We start from the raw sequence: 21,288 nt of genomic DNA on the forward strand, positions 1-21,288 counted from the left end.
TGTATTTGGTTCTGTTCTCTTATAAACTGAAATGAAGTCTAGGGCTGGTGACTTTGAATGGCTTTTGTTTTTACTTTCTAAGTGGGCTGTTTTTTATTTTGAATGTTTTTTTTCCTTTCTATGTTGTAAAATTTTGATATATCTATCCCACACGCATTTTTGGCGCGTGAAAAATAACTTGGAGTGGGCTTTTTGATAGGAATATAAAAAGATTGAGATAATAGGTTTACAATACTTTTTTACAATACTTTTACAATAAGGCAATGTTTGGATCCACGTTTAACCACGTTTGTGTCTGCGTTTGTTATAAATTGCTGGGTTTTTGTTTTTTTTTTTTTCACGCGTTTTGTTTTGGAGTATTGCAGTTACTGTTCAATGAATAGTAACCGCAAATGTTGACTTTCTGCAGTGAACAGTGCACATATGCACTGTTTACGGACCCACAAATTACACTTTTTATCAACTTTTTCATTAAAAATAGGTCTCACGGTACTATTCACACATTTAAAAATTATTTTGTTACAGTGTTTTCAATTTTTAGTTTCAGCAAAATAAGTTCTATCCAAACACATCCTAAATTAAAACTAAAGGATGTATAGGGACTTAAAGGCGCGTGGTGGGGTTGTGAAATTTGTATGCAATTTCTCAATTATTTATGATGTAATAAAATTTTGTAATTATTTCAACGGGGTTACAGAGTTATCAGAAGTCAGAACTTCGTCATCTTCCTTAAAATGGAACTCCACGTGTCGTGTCTTTACGGGCTTGCAATCGCCATCAGTGCTCAATTATTCTTGTTTTTCTCTCTTTTTATATTTATTTTCTTAAAATATTTTGCAATGTCCGATGACTGCAATGCCCTTTAACGAGTAGCTACGTCCTATGTACGTAGTGTAGAGATACTAGCAATTTTAAGAATTTAAGGGGGAAAAAAAAATTACTAGAGAAGGAAAAAGGATTTGAATCATTTAATGGGTTCTATTAACTTATGTATTTAGAGTAATTGTTAATAAATTATTTTACAAAAATTTCAATACTACTTTTATGAAAAATATAAAAATCTTTAAAATAATTTTTTTTAATATAAAAAATTCCTAAAACTCATAGGGTATTCATACTTTTTCCTTAATTAAATTACAAAACTTTTAACAAAATGAACAATTTTAAGACTTGGTACTCTCAATGATTTGCCCTTAATTCTAATTACAGTAAATTTAGAGAGATGATATTTTTCATAATGGTTGATACTTTTTTTTTTTTTGCTTCATATAATGATTTATACATCAATTATAACTGGCAACATTAAGTATCAACCATAATGGTTGATACTTAATGTGGCCAGTTATGATTGATTTATAATAAAAACAATGGTAATTGTAGATATATGTGAAAGTGATGATGTTCAAATTACAACCACCCATATTAGCAATTGAAAAAAATAAATTGTGAAAATTTTTAGGTCCTTGCATTACTCTTTCAACTAAAAATGGAAAAATATTGCCATATTATCCTGATCTTAGCAGCTCTGTCCCATAGAACCCTAATTTGTTATATCCATATTTTCTTTGCCGCAAAAAAGGGATGAGAAGAGAATGAATTTGCATGCCTCAACATATGGATTATATTGGTTATATAGGTTTTTAATGGGATTATAATTGTGTGTATTAGTTGTTAAGAGCCTAGTAACTTAATTGGTATCTCTTGTTGTGTTTTTAACTGAGACATCTATATAGGATTATAACTATTGTATAACCAAAAATAATTGTGTGTATCAGTCACTATTTTTTTAATGAAAAATGTTTAAATTATTCACAAGTTTGTACAAAATGATAATAATAATGTGAATTGTTAGAGTCAAAAACAATAAAATGACTATGTAAATTTTTTCTGATAATTCATGACACATCAATTTATAAAAGAACTTAAAGTAAAATTTAATAGTATTTTTAGCATTACTTCATTTTTTTGAAAAAGAACAAGTGTGGGGATGTTTTATGAAAGTTGTAAAATAAGATGTTTTTTTTCACTTTATGAATTTAATCTCTGCCCCCCCCCCCCCCCCTTTTTTTTTTGTTTACATTGCCAAGATCAGCCCCACTCAAATTAAACTTTTATTATTGAATTGTGACTATATTGGTCTTATCAGATTGTTGAATTTTTTTTTTCCTTCGTAAGATTGATAGTTGAAGATTTTCTAAGAAAGAAAAAATTTAAAGTTGCCAACGGGGGCTTGGTTGAGTGGGTAAGGTTCGTTTGCTTCGTGCACCACACCTAGATTCGAATCCCACTGCCCGCAGGAGTCCGTTGGTGGGCATCCTTAGTGGGGTAACTCCCCACACAATGGTACAGGCGGGCCCCCGAGATCGGGCTACCCTATCCGAGGCCATCTGGCGCCCTGCTCGAGGGTGTAATATAGCCATAAAGGCCCCCATTTTTCGTTTCTCAAAAAAAAAAAAAAATTTAAGTTATTTCCAATTTTATTAATAATGTTTACAAAATAACATAACAATAAATATGATTGGTGTAATTACACAAATATAATAATTAGTAAATTTAGCATCACTTGCTCAAATATACTAATATCATAATTTGTGGAACAGCCCTTTTTTTTTTTTTTTTTTTTTTGTTCTTCCCTTTTTTCCTTAATTGTATGTTTACAAAATTCTTCTTCTTTTTTACTGGGTAAAAAAATTAATTCTTGTTTGATGTCATACGTACCCAAAATAGCTCGTATAGGTCCTGTAGGATATATAGTTCTATGAGGCCTTCTTATTTGATATCATACCCAAAATAGCTCTTGTAGGAAGTGTTGTACCAATGTACCATGAGGCCAATTTTCAGCTGTTTTTTTAATGCATTTAATGATAGTTACAACGGGAAGGGAGCTAGAAATTTGAATCCTAAATGTCGTGAACATATTAAGAGTTACTAGCCAATTGAACTATAATACTCTTCTGCATATCACTTGGATATCTTTCGTGTCAAAATATTTGAACAAATTGATATGAAATCAAATATTGAAATATTATTCATCCTCAAAAAAAAAAAAAAAAAAAAAATTGTTTGAATCAAGGTTGTCAAAATCGGGATTCTACGTAAAATCGTGGGAGGTAGGTGAGATCGTGGATCTTAAGATCCTACATTATTTGAGGAAAAAAAAATACACATTGGTATGTTAAATAATCACATAAATTATATATTCATTCATAAAATACCAAAAATTTGCATCCATTTGATGTAATTATCATACATCACTACATCCATTTGTAAGCATCATTTGTAATTACCATACATCACTATTAGAATGTTATTTTTTATTTAGATCCAATTGACACTCTATTTCTCTATATTAGAATAGTAAAACTTCGTCTATTGGGATGTTATTTTTCATTTAGGTCCAATTGAGCCTTTTGTCAAGTTAAAGAAGATTACAAGAAACCAAGATTATTTGGGATCATTAGAATCGTATGATCTTACCAATCTTGAATGATCACAAAAATTCTTGAAAGATCCAAATTGTTTTTGGTAGGTGGAATCGTAAAATCGTAGGATCGTGGGATCCAAATCGGGATTTTGACCACCAGGGTTTGAATGATATATATAACATTCATTCTGTGCGAGGTGGGATCATAGTTCATTTCTTATAGTGACAGCCCATGCCACCGTACTACACTCTATATATTAAGCAAACGCCAAGGATTGTATTTTGTTCCAAAACCATAAACGTTACAAATGCCAAGAATTGTATTGTGTATATCTCATTAAAATAAAAATAAAAAAGAGGAAGAAGAAATTTGTTTATGGGTAGTTTGGTCAACTCATTTTTTAATCTTTCTCCCAAAAAAAAAAAAAAAAAAAACTCATTTTTTTACATTTGACTATTTTTATTTTTCTATTTTACTATTTAAATTTTATATAATACCAGATCAGGAAATCTATTGGGAGTGAATGAATCTTATTCCAAAACAAGGAAAAGATAGGTGCATTTATATAAATACAATTCCATCAGAAATGTGAGTAATAATTTAGTGGTCACAAAAAGAGTCCTAGTCAAATTCCTTTGTAATTTAAAGAATTGTGATTTTAAAGATATTATTAATTTCTTTTACGTATTTATTCTATTTTTCTGTTCATCATGTATCGAGAGATTGCGAAAAATTGTTGAAGTGAGAAGGACCATAAGGGCAATAACTTAATATAGCCAAATGATGATAAATCTATTATCGTATGTAATGCAACTCAAAGGTCCATGTGAAAGTGATGAAACATATATAAATATTTGGTGAGATGGATTTTCAAGATGAAAAAGACAATTATGACAAGTTGCTGTCCAAGATATCAAAAGCTTAAACAATCCCCTACGCAAGTCATTCTCAACTCACGTAGAGTCCCATTCATTATAGATTTATCGCTTCATCCCCCATGCCCTAATCCTAATTCAACTATGTAGCAAAATCATTAATCACTACCAGTACCAGCATCTTGATCTCTCAATTCATCACATAACATTTCTTATGATCTTATCAACAAATTAAGATTAGACTCTAGAATATTTCACCATCATCAAATATATGAAATTAAGTTCTTACAATTTTGTCATTTCAAAACGGCTTCACATGATAACCCCCCCCCCCCTCCCTTTATTTATTATTATTATTTTTTTAATCTGAAAATTTTGCAAAACCAACAAATAATTTGTGAATATATAATACCCAAGTATTTTTTTTTTTTAGGGTCAGTAATATGGATGATTACAAACACAATCATCCACGTTTTTATTTATTTATTTATTTATTTATAAGACAATCACAATCAGCCAAGTTCATAAAATGTTTATAGTACTTATACATAAGTTACACGACTACTTCGTGAAAATGTGAATTTGGCCACACCAGTCACACATTAATACTTAAGTATGTCGTTGTTTGGGTGAGGAAATAAGCGTCCTAAGATCATAATTTTTGTCACAATTATGATATGAAAGACCGTAAAATCTATAATTGATTACCTACCTATCCAATAAAAAAAAAAAATTGATTATCTACTGTGGCGGCGCCACCTTATGGCCAGGGTGGTCCCAAGATCGACCACCTTGACCTGGAAAAAAAAAAAAAACTATATATAATAATTTAAAATTTTATATTTGTTTACCTTTAAAAAAAATTTTGGGACCACCCTAGATTTTTTTATGCCAATAAAATTAAATTTTGGTCCATAATTTGAGCAACTTTACAATATATTGGGGTCTTTCAAGTAAAAAGGCAAATCTCAAAAAAAAAAAAAAATTTGAACTAAAATCTGAACAAAAAAAAAAGAAAAAGAAAATTATAATAAAACTACTACAGGCTGGGCAGTGGCCTGATTCCTTCAACTAAGCACACTGTCCAATACAACACAATTTTCAACCTTTTATTATTTTTTATTATAGTATTATTTTTCCTCACCTGACATATATTACTTACTTCTCATTTTTAATTATTTTTTCTTGTTTATTCTTAACCACACACGTCTTTTGTCTCATCGAATTTTACACTTCATATTTTTAAATTTTATCACATCTTCATCTACACTTTTACATCTACGTTTTTTCTTCCTCCTTGTTCGTTACTTTTGTGTCTTCTACCAGTACCAATGCGGTAGTGCCTCTTTTCAAGTTTTGAGTCTCAAATTTCTTAATACGATTTTTTTTTTAAGTTGTACAAGTACCTTTGTTCATTTCTTTTCTTTTCATTTTTTTTTTTCCTTTTAAGGTTTTTTTTTGGTTTACAAAATGCAAATTTGTTTTAGTTTTCAGAACAATTTTTTTTTTTTAAGCACAAACTTCATACATGTCAAATCTTGAATTTCGATCGGTATTTACCGAAACACCCGAAATAGACCGGAATGACCTGAAATTTTTTCCGATGTGGAATAGAGTGGGTTATTGTTCCAGTTTGTTTACCGACACGGTATTTTCAGGCTATTACAGCCGGAGCGGAATAAAATTAATAACATTGAAGCAAACCTATAATTACCTAAAGATTAAAAGGAAATAAGATTGTGTAATTTATACTTCCTAAGAAATACCATAAACAAAGTTCTTGACATCACAACTGATTATCGATCATTTTCTTATAAATCTACCTATTATTTTTTAAACATTCGCAATCCAAAGAATCTAAAAACACACAAATTTTGAATACACTTTGTCGCAACTAATACACATATTATAATGGTAATTGAATTAATTTTCACAATAATCAGTAATGTGATCCCATATATAAATGATTCAATCCAATCACGTGCATGTACAAAAGTGCAGTTGTCCAGAGATTTTTCTCGTTTTCCTTATTACACAAATTAAAGGCAGTGGTAAACCCAAGAGACAACCTAGTCAGTTAAACAGGCGTCTCAATAAGAAGTCCCTCTTTTATTTTAAGTTCCAAGCAAATCTTGTACTCTTTCAGAGTCCCAACTTCTTAGAAACAAAACCAGTTTCCGAGAACTGCTCTGCGAGACTGCCTGTCCAAAAAGTAGAGCACAAGATAAAAATAAGAAGCTTTCTTTCAAAGACGTGTTGAGTTCTCATTGGCGGTCATGCACAGTGCCAGGTGACGCAGACGATTGATGGCCAAAAACCCCTTCGTTCGCCAGTGGCGTCCGTACTGTCAAAACGGCGTCGAACTGAACAGCGGCTTGCCCTATCCGGACACGCGTCGCGAATAGACAGAGGAAGCACAGACGGACAGTAAACTTTTGCTGGTTGACGTTTTGTGTCGGACGCGTGCTGTGAAAAGCTAGACACTGTACAATAATTGGGCAGGCAACTTGTACTTTTACTGGTTTGCCCTTTAAATTTAATTATGCTCTCCTTTGTAGTACAGAACCGATAGATTTTATAGCTGACATTGTGTTATGGATTTTGTTTTTAATAATTGATAAGTATTAGGAACCAATAATTATGCTCCAAATCAGCCAAATTTTTTTTTTTTTTCTTCTTACAAGAGGGAAAAGCATTGATAAGTCATTAGCAATAAAAAAAGTCATTAGCAATCAATGTCCCTCCAAATTCAGCAAAATAAAAAAATAAAAATCAATGACCCTCCAATTTTCTTTTTCCTTGTATTTTTATTATTTTTAATTTAGAAACTCATTGTAAGTTGTGTGACAAGGCACTGCTCAAAATTTTATGAGGAACTTCCTAAAATGAATTTACTAGGAACTTGTTTTTGTTCTCCCGTATCTCTCTATTTTTTTTATTAGGCTTTTATATATGGATAAATGTGTTTCAATTTTTCTTTTAAAAAATATAATTCAAAATACTGTTTTTTCTAAATTATTTTTATAATGATTTCTAGAACCTTATTAATATTGTTAGGGACATATTTATGTAATTGGCTAATCCTTTGACAAAACACACTTTACTTGTAATTTGGTAGATCTAGAATGTGTTTAGTACTTTAAGAAATAAGTGTTCAAGTTTAGTATTGAAGCCATTCAAATCTGATCAAGAAACAAGTGAAGAATGTACTGCTTATTAAAACTCAACAGAAGTCTCGACAGAATCATTTCTATTGAGAATTATTACTGAAGCTCGACACAAGCTGTATCTGTCGAGAATTGCGAAATCAGGCTTTTCAAATGTGATTATACGCATATTATTGAGTATTTATGTTGGGTTTCTTTTTTCACAACTCTAGACATATATAAAAATTATTTTAAGAGCCGTTATAAAGGATGCAAGGTGATGCAAAAGAATAATCTATGCATATTGTGACTGGAGACAGAAATTATTCTAGTTCATCATATTCTCTGTAGAAGTTACTACGTCTTTACACCAAAGGTTTTGTGACCAAGGAGCTTCCTAATCTTCATCATTGATGAACGAAGAACTTTGCAACTAACAATCATTCTCAAGTTGGTGTGTTAGTCACGTATTAGGATTCGTGTATCATTGGTTAGTCAAATATTGGGAGTCGTGCATAGAACAGAGAGATTGCTGCTACAATACAAGTCCAATTGGGTATTGGGGTAAGGTTCAATTGTAGGTTGGTATTAGGTACGGGGATTCCTTTTACTTGTAACCGCTTGTGATTGATAATAGTGGATTCTTAAGAGTGGTGACCTTAAATTCACTCGATGAGGTTTTGCTTCGTTGGTTTTCCCCATTCGTAAACAAATCACCTGTGTCAAACTTATTTTTCATTGTATTTAACTTAGTTGGTGATTTGTTTGTGCTACCACGCTATTGCATGTTAAATTGACTTAATTAATTAACTTGGACAATTAATTAATTAATTTGCCAAAGGGTTCAATACATTTTTGGCCTATCAAATATAAGAATTATGGAGTCTCCATCAACTATGGGATTATGGGATTTTTCATGTGTTATTAACAGTCTAACATCTTGTTAATATTTTTACTAACTTATGATCAAAAGTGTTTAGTCTCTTACTTTAAACTAGGTACTAAATGCAAGGAGTCAATATCATACCAAAATTAGTCATACCGGCAATATACAATATCGATCATTAAACTAATATCAATACTCTTTTAAAATGTAATAGATAAAATACCAGGTTGCATGTATTGAAAATTTTTCAAGTGTTTCAACTAGTATCGACGTTTTGGTTGGTACAATTAAAAAATGTTATAAAACATGTTATTTAAGCTAATTCAATGGGTTAATGTACTTAGATTGTTTTTTGCCCTTATAAAATATGTGTATTTTAAATTTTATATTTTAAAACTTATTGATAAATAAATAAATGCATACACACATACATAAATATATACATATTTTTTTTGGTAAATGCATATGTATGAATATGTGACAAGTCTATAAGTATATAAATGATTCTATACTAAATTTTGCAATAATTTCTCTTTCAATGTACAAAATCAAAGCATTCATTAAAAAAAAAAAAAAAAAAATTGTTTCAAACCCTAGTTTTGATATTATTCATGATTGAAAATGTGGCTTTCTAGTTAAAATAAAATCTAGAATAGCAATGCTCTTAATTTGTTTGTAAAAAAAATAATCTAGAAGAGCAAGTACAAACATAACTACTCTATAAACAAGTTGGGAAATCCATCTTATATTAAATATTCTTCTAACTAAAAAAACCAATTAATGCTTCTAAGTAAAAACTCAGTAAACACTTTTAAAAGAGAAGAAAAGAAAAAACAATTAAAACACACATATATAAAATAATATACGCGGGTATTGAGACAATCATATGTCCAATATCCAAAAGTTCAAAACACTTACGCAGCTACGCTCAACATTATGTTTTATAATATTCCCAATATAGTTTTAACTAAAAAATCAATTAATCATCAAGTTAAAAATACCCCAAGCAATAGTTATAGAGGACCATAACAATTAAGCAATCATTATTTGTTCCAAGAGTTTTAACTATATCAAACACCCAAAGTTCGGGCCCCAAAAGACATCAGTTTCACTTGCATGCATGCAATCACACACGCGCATGCACACTAATTGGACCAGAGAGAGAGAGATTGTAGGAGGATAAAAATTATTTGTGTTTTCCACCATGCGTTTTTGATATAGAGATAAGAAAAAAATGAAAGGATAGAGAATAAATTGCTATTATACCCTTATTATTAAAAGTATAAGAGCACTTACAGTTGTGATGCTAAAATTGCTAAAATGCAATTTTAATACCTCAAATACGAAAAAGCATGCTACAATGGTGGTGGTATATCTAAATTTTTTTTCAATATGTGAAAAGCAAATTGCTATCTTTAATTAAGAGCTCAATGTAGCTTCAAGGGACAAAAAAAACTATTGTTTATTTGATGGGTGACTTTTTCTCATTAAACAATCTCTCTCTCTCTCTCTCCTCCCTTTTCTGCTTTCTCTCTTTCTCTTTTTTCTCTTGCCCAACCCTCTTCTCCCCTTCTCTTGACTGAATCGGTGAAACCACTGAACCCAAAGCTTGAAACTCTAAAATCACAACCCCTTTCAGTCTTCTCTTTTTTCCCTCTACCTTTTCGCTCTATCTCCTCTCTATTCTCATCTCAAAACCGAAGCTTCAAGAGGAGGGATTTTGGCTTCCATTTGGGTCAGACTGAAGATCCATCAATTTCTTTGGGTTTGGATTTTATGGCTTGTTTGGATGGAGGGGGGAAGGAGGGGGAGTGGAGGGGAGTAGAGTAGAGTTAGCTAAAAATAAGTTAATTTTGTGCTAAATCTACTCTACTCCCCCTTCCTCTCCCTCAATCCAAACAGACCATTAATGGGATGACAATGTTAATGATCGGTTGTGGCAATTTGTGATGGGGTTTTTTTTTTTTTTTTTTTTTTTTTTTTTTTTATTTTTATATAATTAGATTTGCGGTGGTTTTTTGGTGTGCTTGATATGAATTTTTTTTTTTTTTTTTGGAGGGTGAGTTTATGTCCATGGGTTGTAGTGGTTGGTTGTGTTGGTGGTGGGTTGTGGGTGGTTGTTCTTTCTTCATAGAAGAGAGAGAGACAGAGAGGAAGAGAGATAAAGAGACAAAGAATAAAGTAAGAATTAAAAATAATAATAAAGAAAGAATATTTAAATGAAGGGGTAAAATAAATAGAACCTTTGATGTTGGGTGTATTGTTAAATAGGGTGGTAAAATAGATAAAATAGTTTTTTTGAGGTGCTAAAAACTAAATTTTTTAGCACCACCATTGTGAATGCTCTAAGGATGGAAAAGTAAAGATAATTTTTTACTTTTTTTTTCCTCAATACCATTTTCTTTCATATTTTCTACCTAAAAAAAAATTGGGCCTAGATAGAAAACTCCATCCATCTTGATGTTCTTTTCTCTCCATATATTTTCACTTTAATCAAACAATGGAAAATCACATTTTTCTCTTTCTTTTCATTCTCTCATTTTTTTCATCCCAACGAAATATAACATTAGGATCATGGATAACTTTTGGATCAGAACTTAGAATAATTTGGAAGAAAATCTGTTAGTTTTTAGACCCCTTAAAACCACAATCAGATTAACCTAGGTAATTAACCAAGTGATTACTTAGTCAAATTAACAAATCTAGGTTAACACAAATATATCATATCAATGTATTGCAGCGGAAAATAAAAACACAACGATATGATAATCCGAGAAAACCAAATCGATAAAAAACTTAGGGAGAATTTAACCTAGCTATCCTCAAGGTAAAAAGCAAATCCACTAGAAAGAATCGAAATTCATACAATAAGACTTACAAGCCCCCACGCTCGATTTCTTATTGCTACCCACCAGTAGAACTTACTGACACGACCACGTGCAAGCTTCGAATCCACGGACTCCTTCTTTCTTTGGCCTTTGCAAAACACAAACACCCCCATTCGTGACTTTGAGATCCCACTCAAAGGTTTAGCAATACAAACTCTCCTGTTTGTGACTCCAAAACCACCCTTGAAGGTTTAGATCATCAGCACCTTTGATGACAAGAGAAGGCAGCAACTTCTACAATACCAGATCTTGAGATTCTTCAAGGAATAATATCGGTAGAAGACATAAGAGAGCTTTTTAGGAACAAAACCCTAAATACAAAAGAGGCACACTCTTTTCTCTCTAAAAAGCCTCATAAAAACGTGCTTAGGGTTTCCTTTATATACTGGGAGAAGTAGATTAGAAAGACAGATTATGAAATCTTCTTCCTGCAGCTTGTATGTTCTTGAATCTTGACTTGAATCACATTGAACATTGTCTAATAATACCTATAGACTCTAAAATCTATATCTAGACAAGTTTGTGTTCACGATTTACCAATTGTTCTAAACATTTAGAACCTAACAAAATCAAACCCACTCCCTTTTCCCGTTGATCTAAGCACATATCCTCCACTATATACATTTCCCATCGCTTTCATTCATTTTGTGTAGTACAAATAAACTTAAAGGCAATTACTTTTCTCCCCCTTAAACTTTTTGAAAAGTACCCGTGGATGACAATGTCAACGAGCGTAAATAAAAAGGTTGGGGGATCAGGCATCTACAAAAATCCAATGCCTCAAATGCATTAGCTAGGAAACCCTTATTCCTAAAATTCAAGGTAGACCACATAAATCTTGAAATTCCACTAATTGGAACATAAACCATCGTGTATTCTCTTCCAGGTATTTGTCTTGTCAAACTTTCCAAATGAACAATATCTATCAAGTTTTCAAGATGAATATTATTATTACTTATCTCTTTATCTTTTTTATTTTTTTATTTTTTTATTTTTAGAAATTGATAATTCGATAGTTGAGAGGTGGAATTTAAACTCTAAATATCTTTATTAAAAATATCAAGAAGTATCAACTAAGTTACAAAATTTTTGGTTGATCTTTACAAGATGGATATCATTATTACTTGATCTCTCTATGTATTATTTTCTTTTTAACAATTCGTTAATTAGGTGGTGAAATTTGAATTCTAGATGTATTTACTAGAAAAACTAAGAAGTACGTATCAACCAATTAAATTACAAAATTTTTGGCTGATCTCTTAATTTAAAACAAGAATCTCTTTAGCAATAGAAAATAGCGTAAAGATTTTCTAGATTGAAATGTGTGAAAGGAAAATTCATGAGATGGATTTTTTAAAACTTTTTTTTTTCTTCTTTTTCTCCACATAATAATGATCATGCAAGAGTAAATTAGTTTGCACACCAAAAAGCATTAATAAAGCAAGAAGTAGGGGGGTAGTAATAAAAATTCAGTTAGTGTATCAATGATCTCACAGGATATCCATGCAATAGGTCAACATCGTGGGATAAAAAAGAGCATTTATTTATGACTGTGCTCCACTGCACGGCACATGTATACCGAATCAACCCTAACATAATTATCATGTTGGTGAGCATTAGTCAAACATGGCCATGGCAACACTTAAATGCTCCCTACGTAATTCAGTAAATTCAAGTCCAATCCAGACGCGCATTGGAAATGACATTTGCTTACGCTTCCAACTTTATAATAATTAAAAAAAAAAAAAAAAAAAGCTAGAAATTCAACATAAAGATTGGTGCCAAGTTCTTGCAGTTGGATTGATATTTATTGGTGTATCCAAATCAAACATAAATATTCTGAATTCAAATCCTCTCCATCAACTATTGAATTATTATAAGGAAAAAAAAACTTGTTGTAAATTATGAAACATCATTTGTAATAAGTAGTAAAATTTGTGACATTCCTAATATTAATAAAAGAAAAAAAAGTACTAATTTTTATTTATGAAAAATGTTTAAGCTATTACAAATTTTAATACAAAAAATTTACTATACAGATATAGTGATATGATAATAAATATGATTGATGCTGATTTAACAAAATAATAAATGATTTTTTTTTTTGGTGATTGGTGACACAATCATTTTTATGAATACCAAAAAAAAAAAACTTACAAATTGATATGATAATAAGTGTGATTGATGCCAATTTAACAAGATAATAAATAATTTTTTATTTATTTTTTGATTGGTAACATATTTATTCATAAGAATTATACAGTAAAATTTGTAATAGTCTAATATCAATTTTTGTTATAATTGTGAAAATTATGAGTTCGCTTTTCACAATTCTGAAGGTTTTCAACAGGGGAATGATTCGTTTGTTGAAGATCCTTCAAATAAATCGGAAAAAAAAAAAAAAAAAAAATCTCATCCTAGAAGGTTAAAATTCTATATGCATAATAAGTACATTTCTTAAAGCTTACGTATGCTGAGAGAATCGAAAGTGTGGGTAGGTTACTGCCTGGAACAAGTTTTAATTGCATATATACCGTCTTTTCGTAAGAGCCTTTGGTTGCGTGAGAAAATGAGCCGATATAAAATAATGTATAGAAAATGAAAGATAAATATTTTCTCTTTTTTTATTAAGTAAAAAGTGGAAGAAAGGAATAGAGTAAATATGATTATTTTTTATATGAATCTATTTGTAAGAGCTCAAAAATGCCCCATACCCACTTGGAATAGTGGTACCAGATATTTCTGGCCTAACACAATTAATTTGTCAGAGAGTGGGTTTTCTAAGTCAACTGCAATGCATTGTATGGTCCCAATATGAAATCAATAAAGTCATGATCTTTAATATGATGAAAAGGAACACATAACATATATAAATTCTTCCTCAAGCTTGTCTAAGGATGCAATGTTCATATATTATTTGCTCCAATCTTTCTACAAGTTGATACTCTCTCCCTTTTGTTTATATTCTATTCTTTCAACCTCTTTCCTAAAGGGGTTCATTTCCTTTATATAGTCTCCCCTAATGCATCTGAGCCTTCTACCTATACGTATTAGGGTAGAACTTGGGTTGCTTGTCCCATCAAGACCCTTTTGGAGGTGGGAGAGAGTGTTGTGAGTTGTGAAACTATTGTTTAAGTGTCTTTTCTTCATAAATGCAGTCAGTTTAGTTGGTGCAATGTATTGAATGTAGAGGTGATGGCTACATTCCCCAAATATTTCCTCTCTTCTTTACTTGCACGTCTTTGATGTCTTCCATGGTGCCTTACTTTTTGATGCAGTTGGCCAATTGAGACATTCTCAAGGTGCATTCGTTCCTCAGGCTCCTCGGATGGTGGGTCTGGCCGTTTCCCATCCTCAAACCTTAGTCCATGTGTCAGGTCTAGATTGGTGCCTGAATAGTCCTTTGCTCGTCCTTGGATCGGTCTATGCTGTGTTCCGATTCTTCCCTCCCACACTATTATTTTTAATCTTCTAAAAGATGAGAGGAAACAAGAGAGAAATTGTCGTTTAATAATGTTATCCTTTTTTTTGTTTTTTTTTTGTTTTTTTTTTTTTTTGTAAAGAATAATGTTATTCATCTAGTTTACTAAATATAATTTAATACAAATTAAATAAAATTTAGGTTAAAATGCAAATTGTACCATTTAAATTGGGTTGAAATTCATTTCAACCTTTTACTTTTACTTTTTTTTATAAATGAGTCATCTAAGTTTTAAATTTATTCAATTCAAGTTTTTTGTCCAATTTTGTTAAAAATTTTCCATTAAAAAAAAATTATTTTCACATGAAAAATATCTATAAAATTAATAAAAATATTTTATAGATTTTTTATGTGATAAATATTTTTTTTAAAAACAATTTTTCATTAGTTAATTGCATACTTAATGACATTTTTTAACGAAGTTGGACAAAATACCTTAATTGAATAAATTTGAAATTTAGAAGACTTAATTGAGTGAAAGTAAAGTTAGAGAATTAAAAATGAACTTCAACAAAACTTAAAGGTATAATTTGCCTTATCAAAAAAAAAAAAAAAAAGGTATAATTTGCATTTTAGCCTAAAATTTAAGTACAGTTCTTATTTGTAACATTTTAGAAACAGTTTTTTTAGGTGTCTATGTTTCATTGATCAGTGGTCATAAAATGTTTGAAATTAATTGAAAAACCTAAATTACAACACTTAGAAAAGCTATATCTAAGTTTTATTCGTAGAAATTTAATATCATATGCTCTGTTTTTTCTGCAATTTTTCATATCTTATAGTGGATATTAGTATCTCTTTTTATATATCCTCAAGATACTATAATAATGGATGGCTTTAGAATGTCGTTTGCCGTACGAGTTTGCATAAGTACATTTTACGTTACTTTCTTTTTTGCTTTGTCGGACTTGTGTTCTCCATTTCTTCCTCCACCACCATATGTTGTAAAGTTTCTTAGCCAACACACCACATGTAATTCTTACCAACATGGGCCAGCAACTAATAACCTCGAAACTTTCGGCTTTTTTTGATTCATAGTGATGTTGATTTGTCTGCAGAATTGTGGTCTTCACTAATGTTACTGAAGTAACAGATTGTGACTGGTGGTGTCTAACAACAATGATTCAGTGACAATCTCGTGTGTAAAAGTGATATTGGACTAATTATAATTTGTAAATTCAGATGTTGTGAAGTTTGTCGTGTATGTAGCATTATTGAAAACAGAGTCTCAATTCGCTAATAATCATGGACACAAAACAATATAGGGCAGATGTTGAATTAATCACAATTTATCAACTTAAATATTGTGCAAAAAAGTGAAATTTATTGTGTTTGTAGCATGATTAAAAACACAATCCCAATTTGCTCATAATCATGGACACAAGATAATAAACAACTACTCAAATCCGAACTCCATATGACCAAGCAAGTCTTTTTTTTTTAATAAAGAATATAGTAGGTGAGGGTGCCGTCTATATGCTATAAGTATAAGCAATTGATATAGTCGTCTAAGGCTCCAAGTAAAAAAAGGCTCTTAAATTTTAACCAATAGTGTTATTTATAACTAATAAATAAAATAATAATTTTTTATCAAATGAAAAACAAGCAAAAGAGAGAGAGAAATGCTATATTCACAACATTTTTCATAACACTTTTACAATAAGTGCTAAATAGTAGGTTGTTATAGCCTATTATTGATAACAAAAAGATAATTATAGTGGCGGGTTCAAATAGAAAACAAGAAGCAACTTAACACTTAAAATTTGTTATGAAAAATATTGTGAATGTTGCATTTCTCAAAAAAAGAAAAAAGAGCAATACACAAAAAAATTCATAATTTTTTTCACAATAGTTGAGTTAGCAAACTTTTACTAGTTCTCAACTAGGTCCACTACTAACATTGCTCCTTTACTTACCACTATCAATCTACCATATTAACAAGTGTGAAAAGTTTTGTCAATTTTTTTATATCTATAAACCTTTTTTTTTAAAAGAAAAAATTTTATGTGGTTCATGTTAATTAATAGTAATTTTGCATCTAAAACAAAATAATTAGTTTTCAACTTAGGCCCCCAAATACATCAAGCTGTTCCTGGATTCGAACAACAGATACGAGACACGACAAATGATATCATTACCACTGTATGTTATCATTTGAACCCCACCAAGCAAATCACTTTAGCTCCTAATAAATAAAAGAGTGCATGCACTACCAAAGTTGAATCAAAATCGTCCATACCACTGTGAGCACCTTGGCTTGAACCCCAATCATTTTTATTAAGGGTCTCTACGTTAATGGACTGCGTGCATGGAACCTAGAAAAAGTCGAAGGTATCAAAAACTTTAAGGGGACAAGATTTACGAGAGATATAGTGATAGTTGAAATCTCATGGGTGGGAGACTTGTTTTACAATTCCAGAGAATAATTGAGGAAATACTCTAGCTTTCAAAAGCTTCATTCCTATCACTTTTCTGAGACTCCACTACCCTAAAAGGCTAAAACAAAAGGGAGAAAGTGTTAGTAAGTATGGGAGTTCAAAGTGGTATAGATTTCTCTAGGGTTTTTGGAGGGTCAGAGAAGTTGATAGGCGTTCTGGTGAATTTGCACCGGATCATTTGCCATATTAGTGATTTTAGGATTTTTGTTTTTAAGGGTCTGTTTGGATACCGCTTATTGCTGAAAGTTGAAAACTGAAAACTTATTACTAAAAACATTGTAGCAAAATAATTTTTAAATGTGTGAATAGTGCCGTAGGACCTAGTTTTAAAGCAAAATTTGTTGAATTCCGTACTTACGGGTCTTATGAACAGTGCACGGGATCCACTGAATAAAACGCTAAACACAGACATGCTGAAATTTCAGTGCACTCCAAACACTCACTAAGTGGCGTACACCACTTTCAAGCTGGCATATGCCGACCTAAAAGCAACATTTGTTGCTTTGGTTATGAAGTTATTGAATGAGTTTGGGTCTTGAGAAATAAACCATTGTGTTTAACATATAGTGCTAATAATTTTGGTAGAGATTAGGCCTTCTTCATCATTGAGGCTAGGGACTATTTGGTTGTTAGCACTTAGCAGGTACAAAATGGAGTGTCTATACCTACTCTTAATTTTCCACTTTATATTTTACTCCATTTTAAATTTTGGTCAATTTATAAGGAAAATAAAAGAGACTTGTAACATACTTTGATCGGTGGAGCATAAAATAATAAAATGGAATACTAAAGGTATAGAGGATTTTTATTCAGAAAAGTTTCATACCATAAAATGAACCCTTCCGACCTAGCAGAGACAAGTACTAGCACTATTGGACCAAAGTTGTGAGATTTTACTTATTCGCTAGCCCATCTAAGATACTGCCCTGAAATGGATATTGTTTGACAATCAAATAGCCCAAGTTGGCGTATGTTGACTTAAAGGCAACGTATGTTGCTTTGGTTATGAAGTTATTGAATGAGTTTTAAATGAGTTTGGGTCTTGAGAAATAAACCATTGTGTTTAACATTTGGTGCTAATAATTTTGGTAGAGATTAGGCCTTCATCATTGAGACAAGGGACTTTGGATGTTAGCACTTAGCAGGAACAAAATGGGGGTGTCACCTACTCTTAATTTTTCACTTTATATTCCACTCTATTTTAAATTTTGGTCACTTTATAAGAAAAAAAGAGACGTGACATACTTTGATCAGTGGTGCATAAAATGGATAAAATGGAATGCTAAAAGTATAGAGGATTTTTATTCAGAAAAGTTTCATACCATAAAATGAACACTCCCGACCTAACAAAGACAAGTACTTGCACTATTGGACCAAAGTTGTGAGATTTTACTTATTCGCTAGCCTATCTAAGAAACTGCCCTGAAATGGATATTGTTTGACAATCAAATAGCCCAAGTTGGCGTGCTGGGTAAGAGTTCATAGGTTTGCAGTTGCCGCATCATAATGGAGATTAACATCACAATGATGAACCTAGCAGCAAAGTTATCCAGTTCTCTGTAATGGATATGAATAGGGAACAATGCATTTTGGCAGAAATCATAAAAGCCAGGATTTAGAGTACATATATTGCTATTCCAAGATATATATATTATATTTTGCACTTATTATAAAATGTGAATTGCTATTACATTTCTGCAAAGTTCTTGGTACGTGAATGTTAAAAGAAGAAGCTTGATTTGGATGAATTTTGGAAGAGAGCACAACTTCAAAAGAAAAACCCTTCCACTTGAACTGAAGAAGATCAAACCGATGAAGTGTCAGAGCAATCAGGGCAGCAGAAATGGCCCCTAGCTTGACATTTTGTGCAGGCAATGGATGGCACCTTTGATCCACCACCTCCTACTGATTGATACAAGTCATCACCAAGGTTAAAACCAAATGGTCCGCCTTTAAGTATACCAGTTCCTTTACATTTTGAGCATGCTATCATCCTTAGATTGCCACATCTCTTGCACATACCCAAAGTGCTGAATATTTCAAGGTAAAAAATACAGCACAAACATAAAAACTATTAGAATGTTGACATATATCTAATCACATACGAATTTATAAACCGCTGGAAAATATGCTTACAATATCAGTGTTATCAGTCTCTAAAAATAGTTTCAAACTTTTGCTAGGAAACTAGCTATTAAGTAATGCCGCTCTCTTCTAAAGTCAAAACAAGATGCAATTGTTGGGTTTATACTAGACCTCTCACTGGTAGTGACTACCGCAAAAGGCAAGGATGAAATTATAAACCTTAAACCTATTAAAGAAGTACTGGTAGCATATATAAATCCCACTTATAGGTAGCATATATCACTCATGAAATTCTGAACAAGACAAAGAACCACAAAAAATCTACCATAAAAGCAGAATTACCTTGAATACTGATGGTGAAGTAGTTCCTTGAACATTAATATCTATAAATAAACATTTACATGGGCTAGTGGCCAAAGAAAATCATAGTTTAAGTCTCACTACACTAATTGGCAAGCGATTAGCAACATTCTTTGAAGTGTTCTTAAAAAACTACACTAATTGTCTACATAATTATTGAACTGCATACAAATTCTTTGTTCAAATTTAGGAAATCAAGCAGCCAAGCAAAAAGTATCAAGTGTCAATTCCAAAAAAAAAAAAAAAAAAAAAAAACTACCAGGTTTCCAAGTTGAAGAACAAATTCTTCCAAAGATGTAAATCCTCAAACAAGAGAGCCAACCAAAATGAACACAAAGTGGAGGACTAAAGCTTAGAGAAGTCACTTCAAGCTTTCACAAAACAAAACTCACAACAACCCTTCAAGTTGGGGAAGACCCAAATTCTAGTTTCGTGATAAAATCCCCTCCCATTGAATCTTCTAATTCCCTCCATTTTTTTTGTGTAAGACATGTGGCGTTTAAAAATCAAAAGAATTCCACGTGTCACACATTCGGCTAAGAATGGAGAGGGTATTGGAGGATTCAATTGAAGGGGATCCTTTCCTGCTCTACTTGAATGCATGCATCAATGGCATATCCGACAGTGTCTTTGTAATGAGTGCTATAGTAGAAAACAAAAGCAAATGAGGTCATAAAACCAAATGTTTAAGATTACTAATAACAAAGGCCAATGACATAAGAGATTGAGTTATCCCTTAAAATCAAGTTGTATTTCAGATGAATTAAGGAAAGTTGTCCAACATGGTTAGTTCTTGTGCAACAAAGACCAATGAAGATGAGACACAATTCTGAAGGACAAGAGCAGGCAAAGCAAATAAACAACCAACATATTTGCTTTTGATTTTCAAGAGAAGATAAGGTTCTAAACATATCAACCAACATAGTTCAAGCAAGTTAAAGCTTTGATTTTGAGTCCAATTAGAGGTTTACAACTTATCAAATAATAAGAAAGACAAATTTTAACAGAACCCCAGATACAAAATTTTGCATACCAATATATACCAAGTCAGAATTTACACAAAAAATGGGATGGGTCAGAGACTCAGAATAGAAATGTGGAGAGTAAGACAGAGACAAAGACCTGCGCTGGGAGGCAGAGATGAAAGCATCAATTCTTGGGGCAGCAATAGAGGCACATAACAGAAGAGTTCCAACTCCAAATCCAGCCAATTCACTAGCTGTTATATTCTCCATCTCCTTCACTCACTCTCACCGGTCCACCCTCCACTGCTCTCCTCTGCTACACAACCACTTCGCTATGGTAGTATAACCTTATCAAAACTTCTAACGTTTGAAAAGTATTTATAAAGAGTATTCAACGTTTTAAGCAAACGGGCCTATTAGCTCAGCTGGTTAGAGCGTCGTGCTAATAACGCGAAGGTCGCAGGTTCGAGACCTGCATGGGCCATTTTTTGATTTTTTCTTAAACGGGCATGGGCTTTTTGATTATTTGAGCTTGGGCTTTTTTTACGGGCTTATATGGGCTTTTATTGTTTTTTATGGGTTTTATTTTTTTTATTTTTTGACTTTTTAGATTTTTTATTTTTGGGCTTAGGCTTATTTTACGGGCTTCATTGTTTTATTTTTCTAATTATATACTGCTCACCTAAAAAGTAAAAAGTGGGCCAGTCCTATATGGATTAATACAACTTTTTGGATTCCC

At 31.6% G+C, this 21,288-nt stretch overlaps 1 protein-coding gene and 1 non-coding gene across 2 annotated transcripts; one reads left to right on the forward strand and one right to left on the reverse strand.

Moving 5' to 3' along the window:
* Window positions 1-18,673: 18,673 nt before the first annotated feature.
* Window positions 18,674-20,893, reverse strand: LOC115976253. Its single transcript, XM_031097426.1, has 2 exons — window positions 20,707-20,893; window positions 18,674-19,169 (listed from the first exon to the last, which is right to left on the reverse strand). The coding sequence occupies exons 1-2, from the start codon at window positions 20,817-20,819 to the stop codon at window positions 18,944-18,946; spliced, it is 339 nt and encodes a 112-aa protein (XP_030953286.1). The 5' UTR covers window positions 20,820-20,893; the 3' UTR covers window positions 18,674-18,943.
* A 66-nt stretch (window positions 20,894-20,959) lies between these two features.
* TRNAI-AAU lies at window positions 20,960-21,033 on the forward strand. The gene has a single exon. It is a non-coding gene; the product is annotated as a tRNA-Ile (tRNA).
* The last annotated feature ends 255 nt before the right edge of the window (window positions 21,034-21,288 follow it).

This window comes from Quercus lobata, chromosome 2, assembly GCF_001633185.2.
Source record: "Quercus lobata isolate SW786 chromosome 2, ValleyOak3.0 Primary Assembly, whole genome shotgun sequence".
Taxonomy (NCBI): Eukaryota; Viridiplantae; Streptophyta; class Magnoliopsida; order Fagales; family Fagaceae; genus Quercus; species Quercus lobata.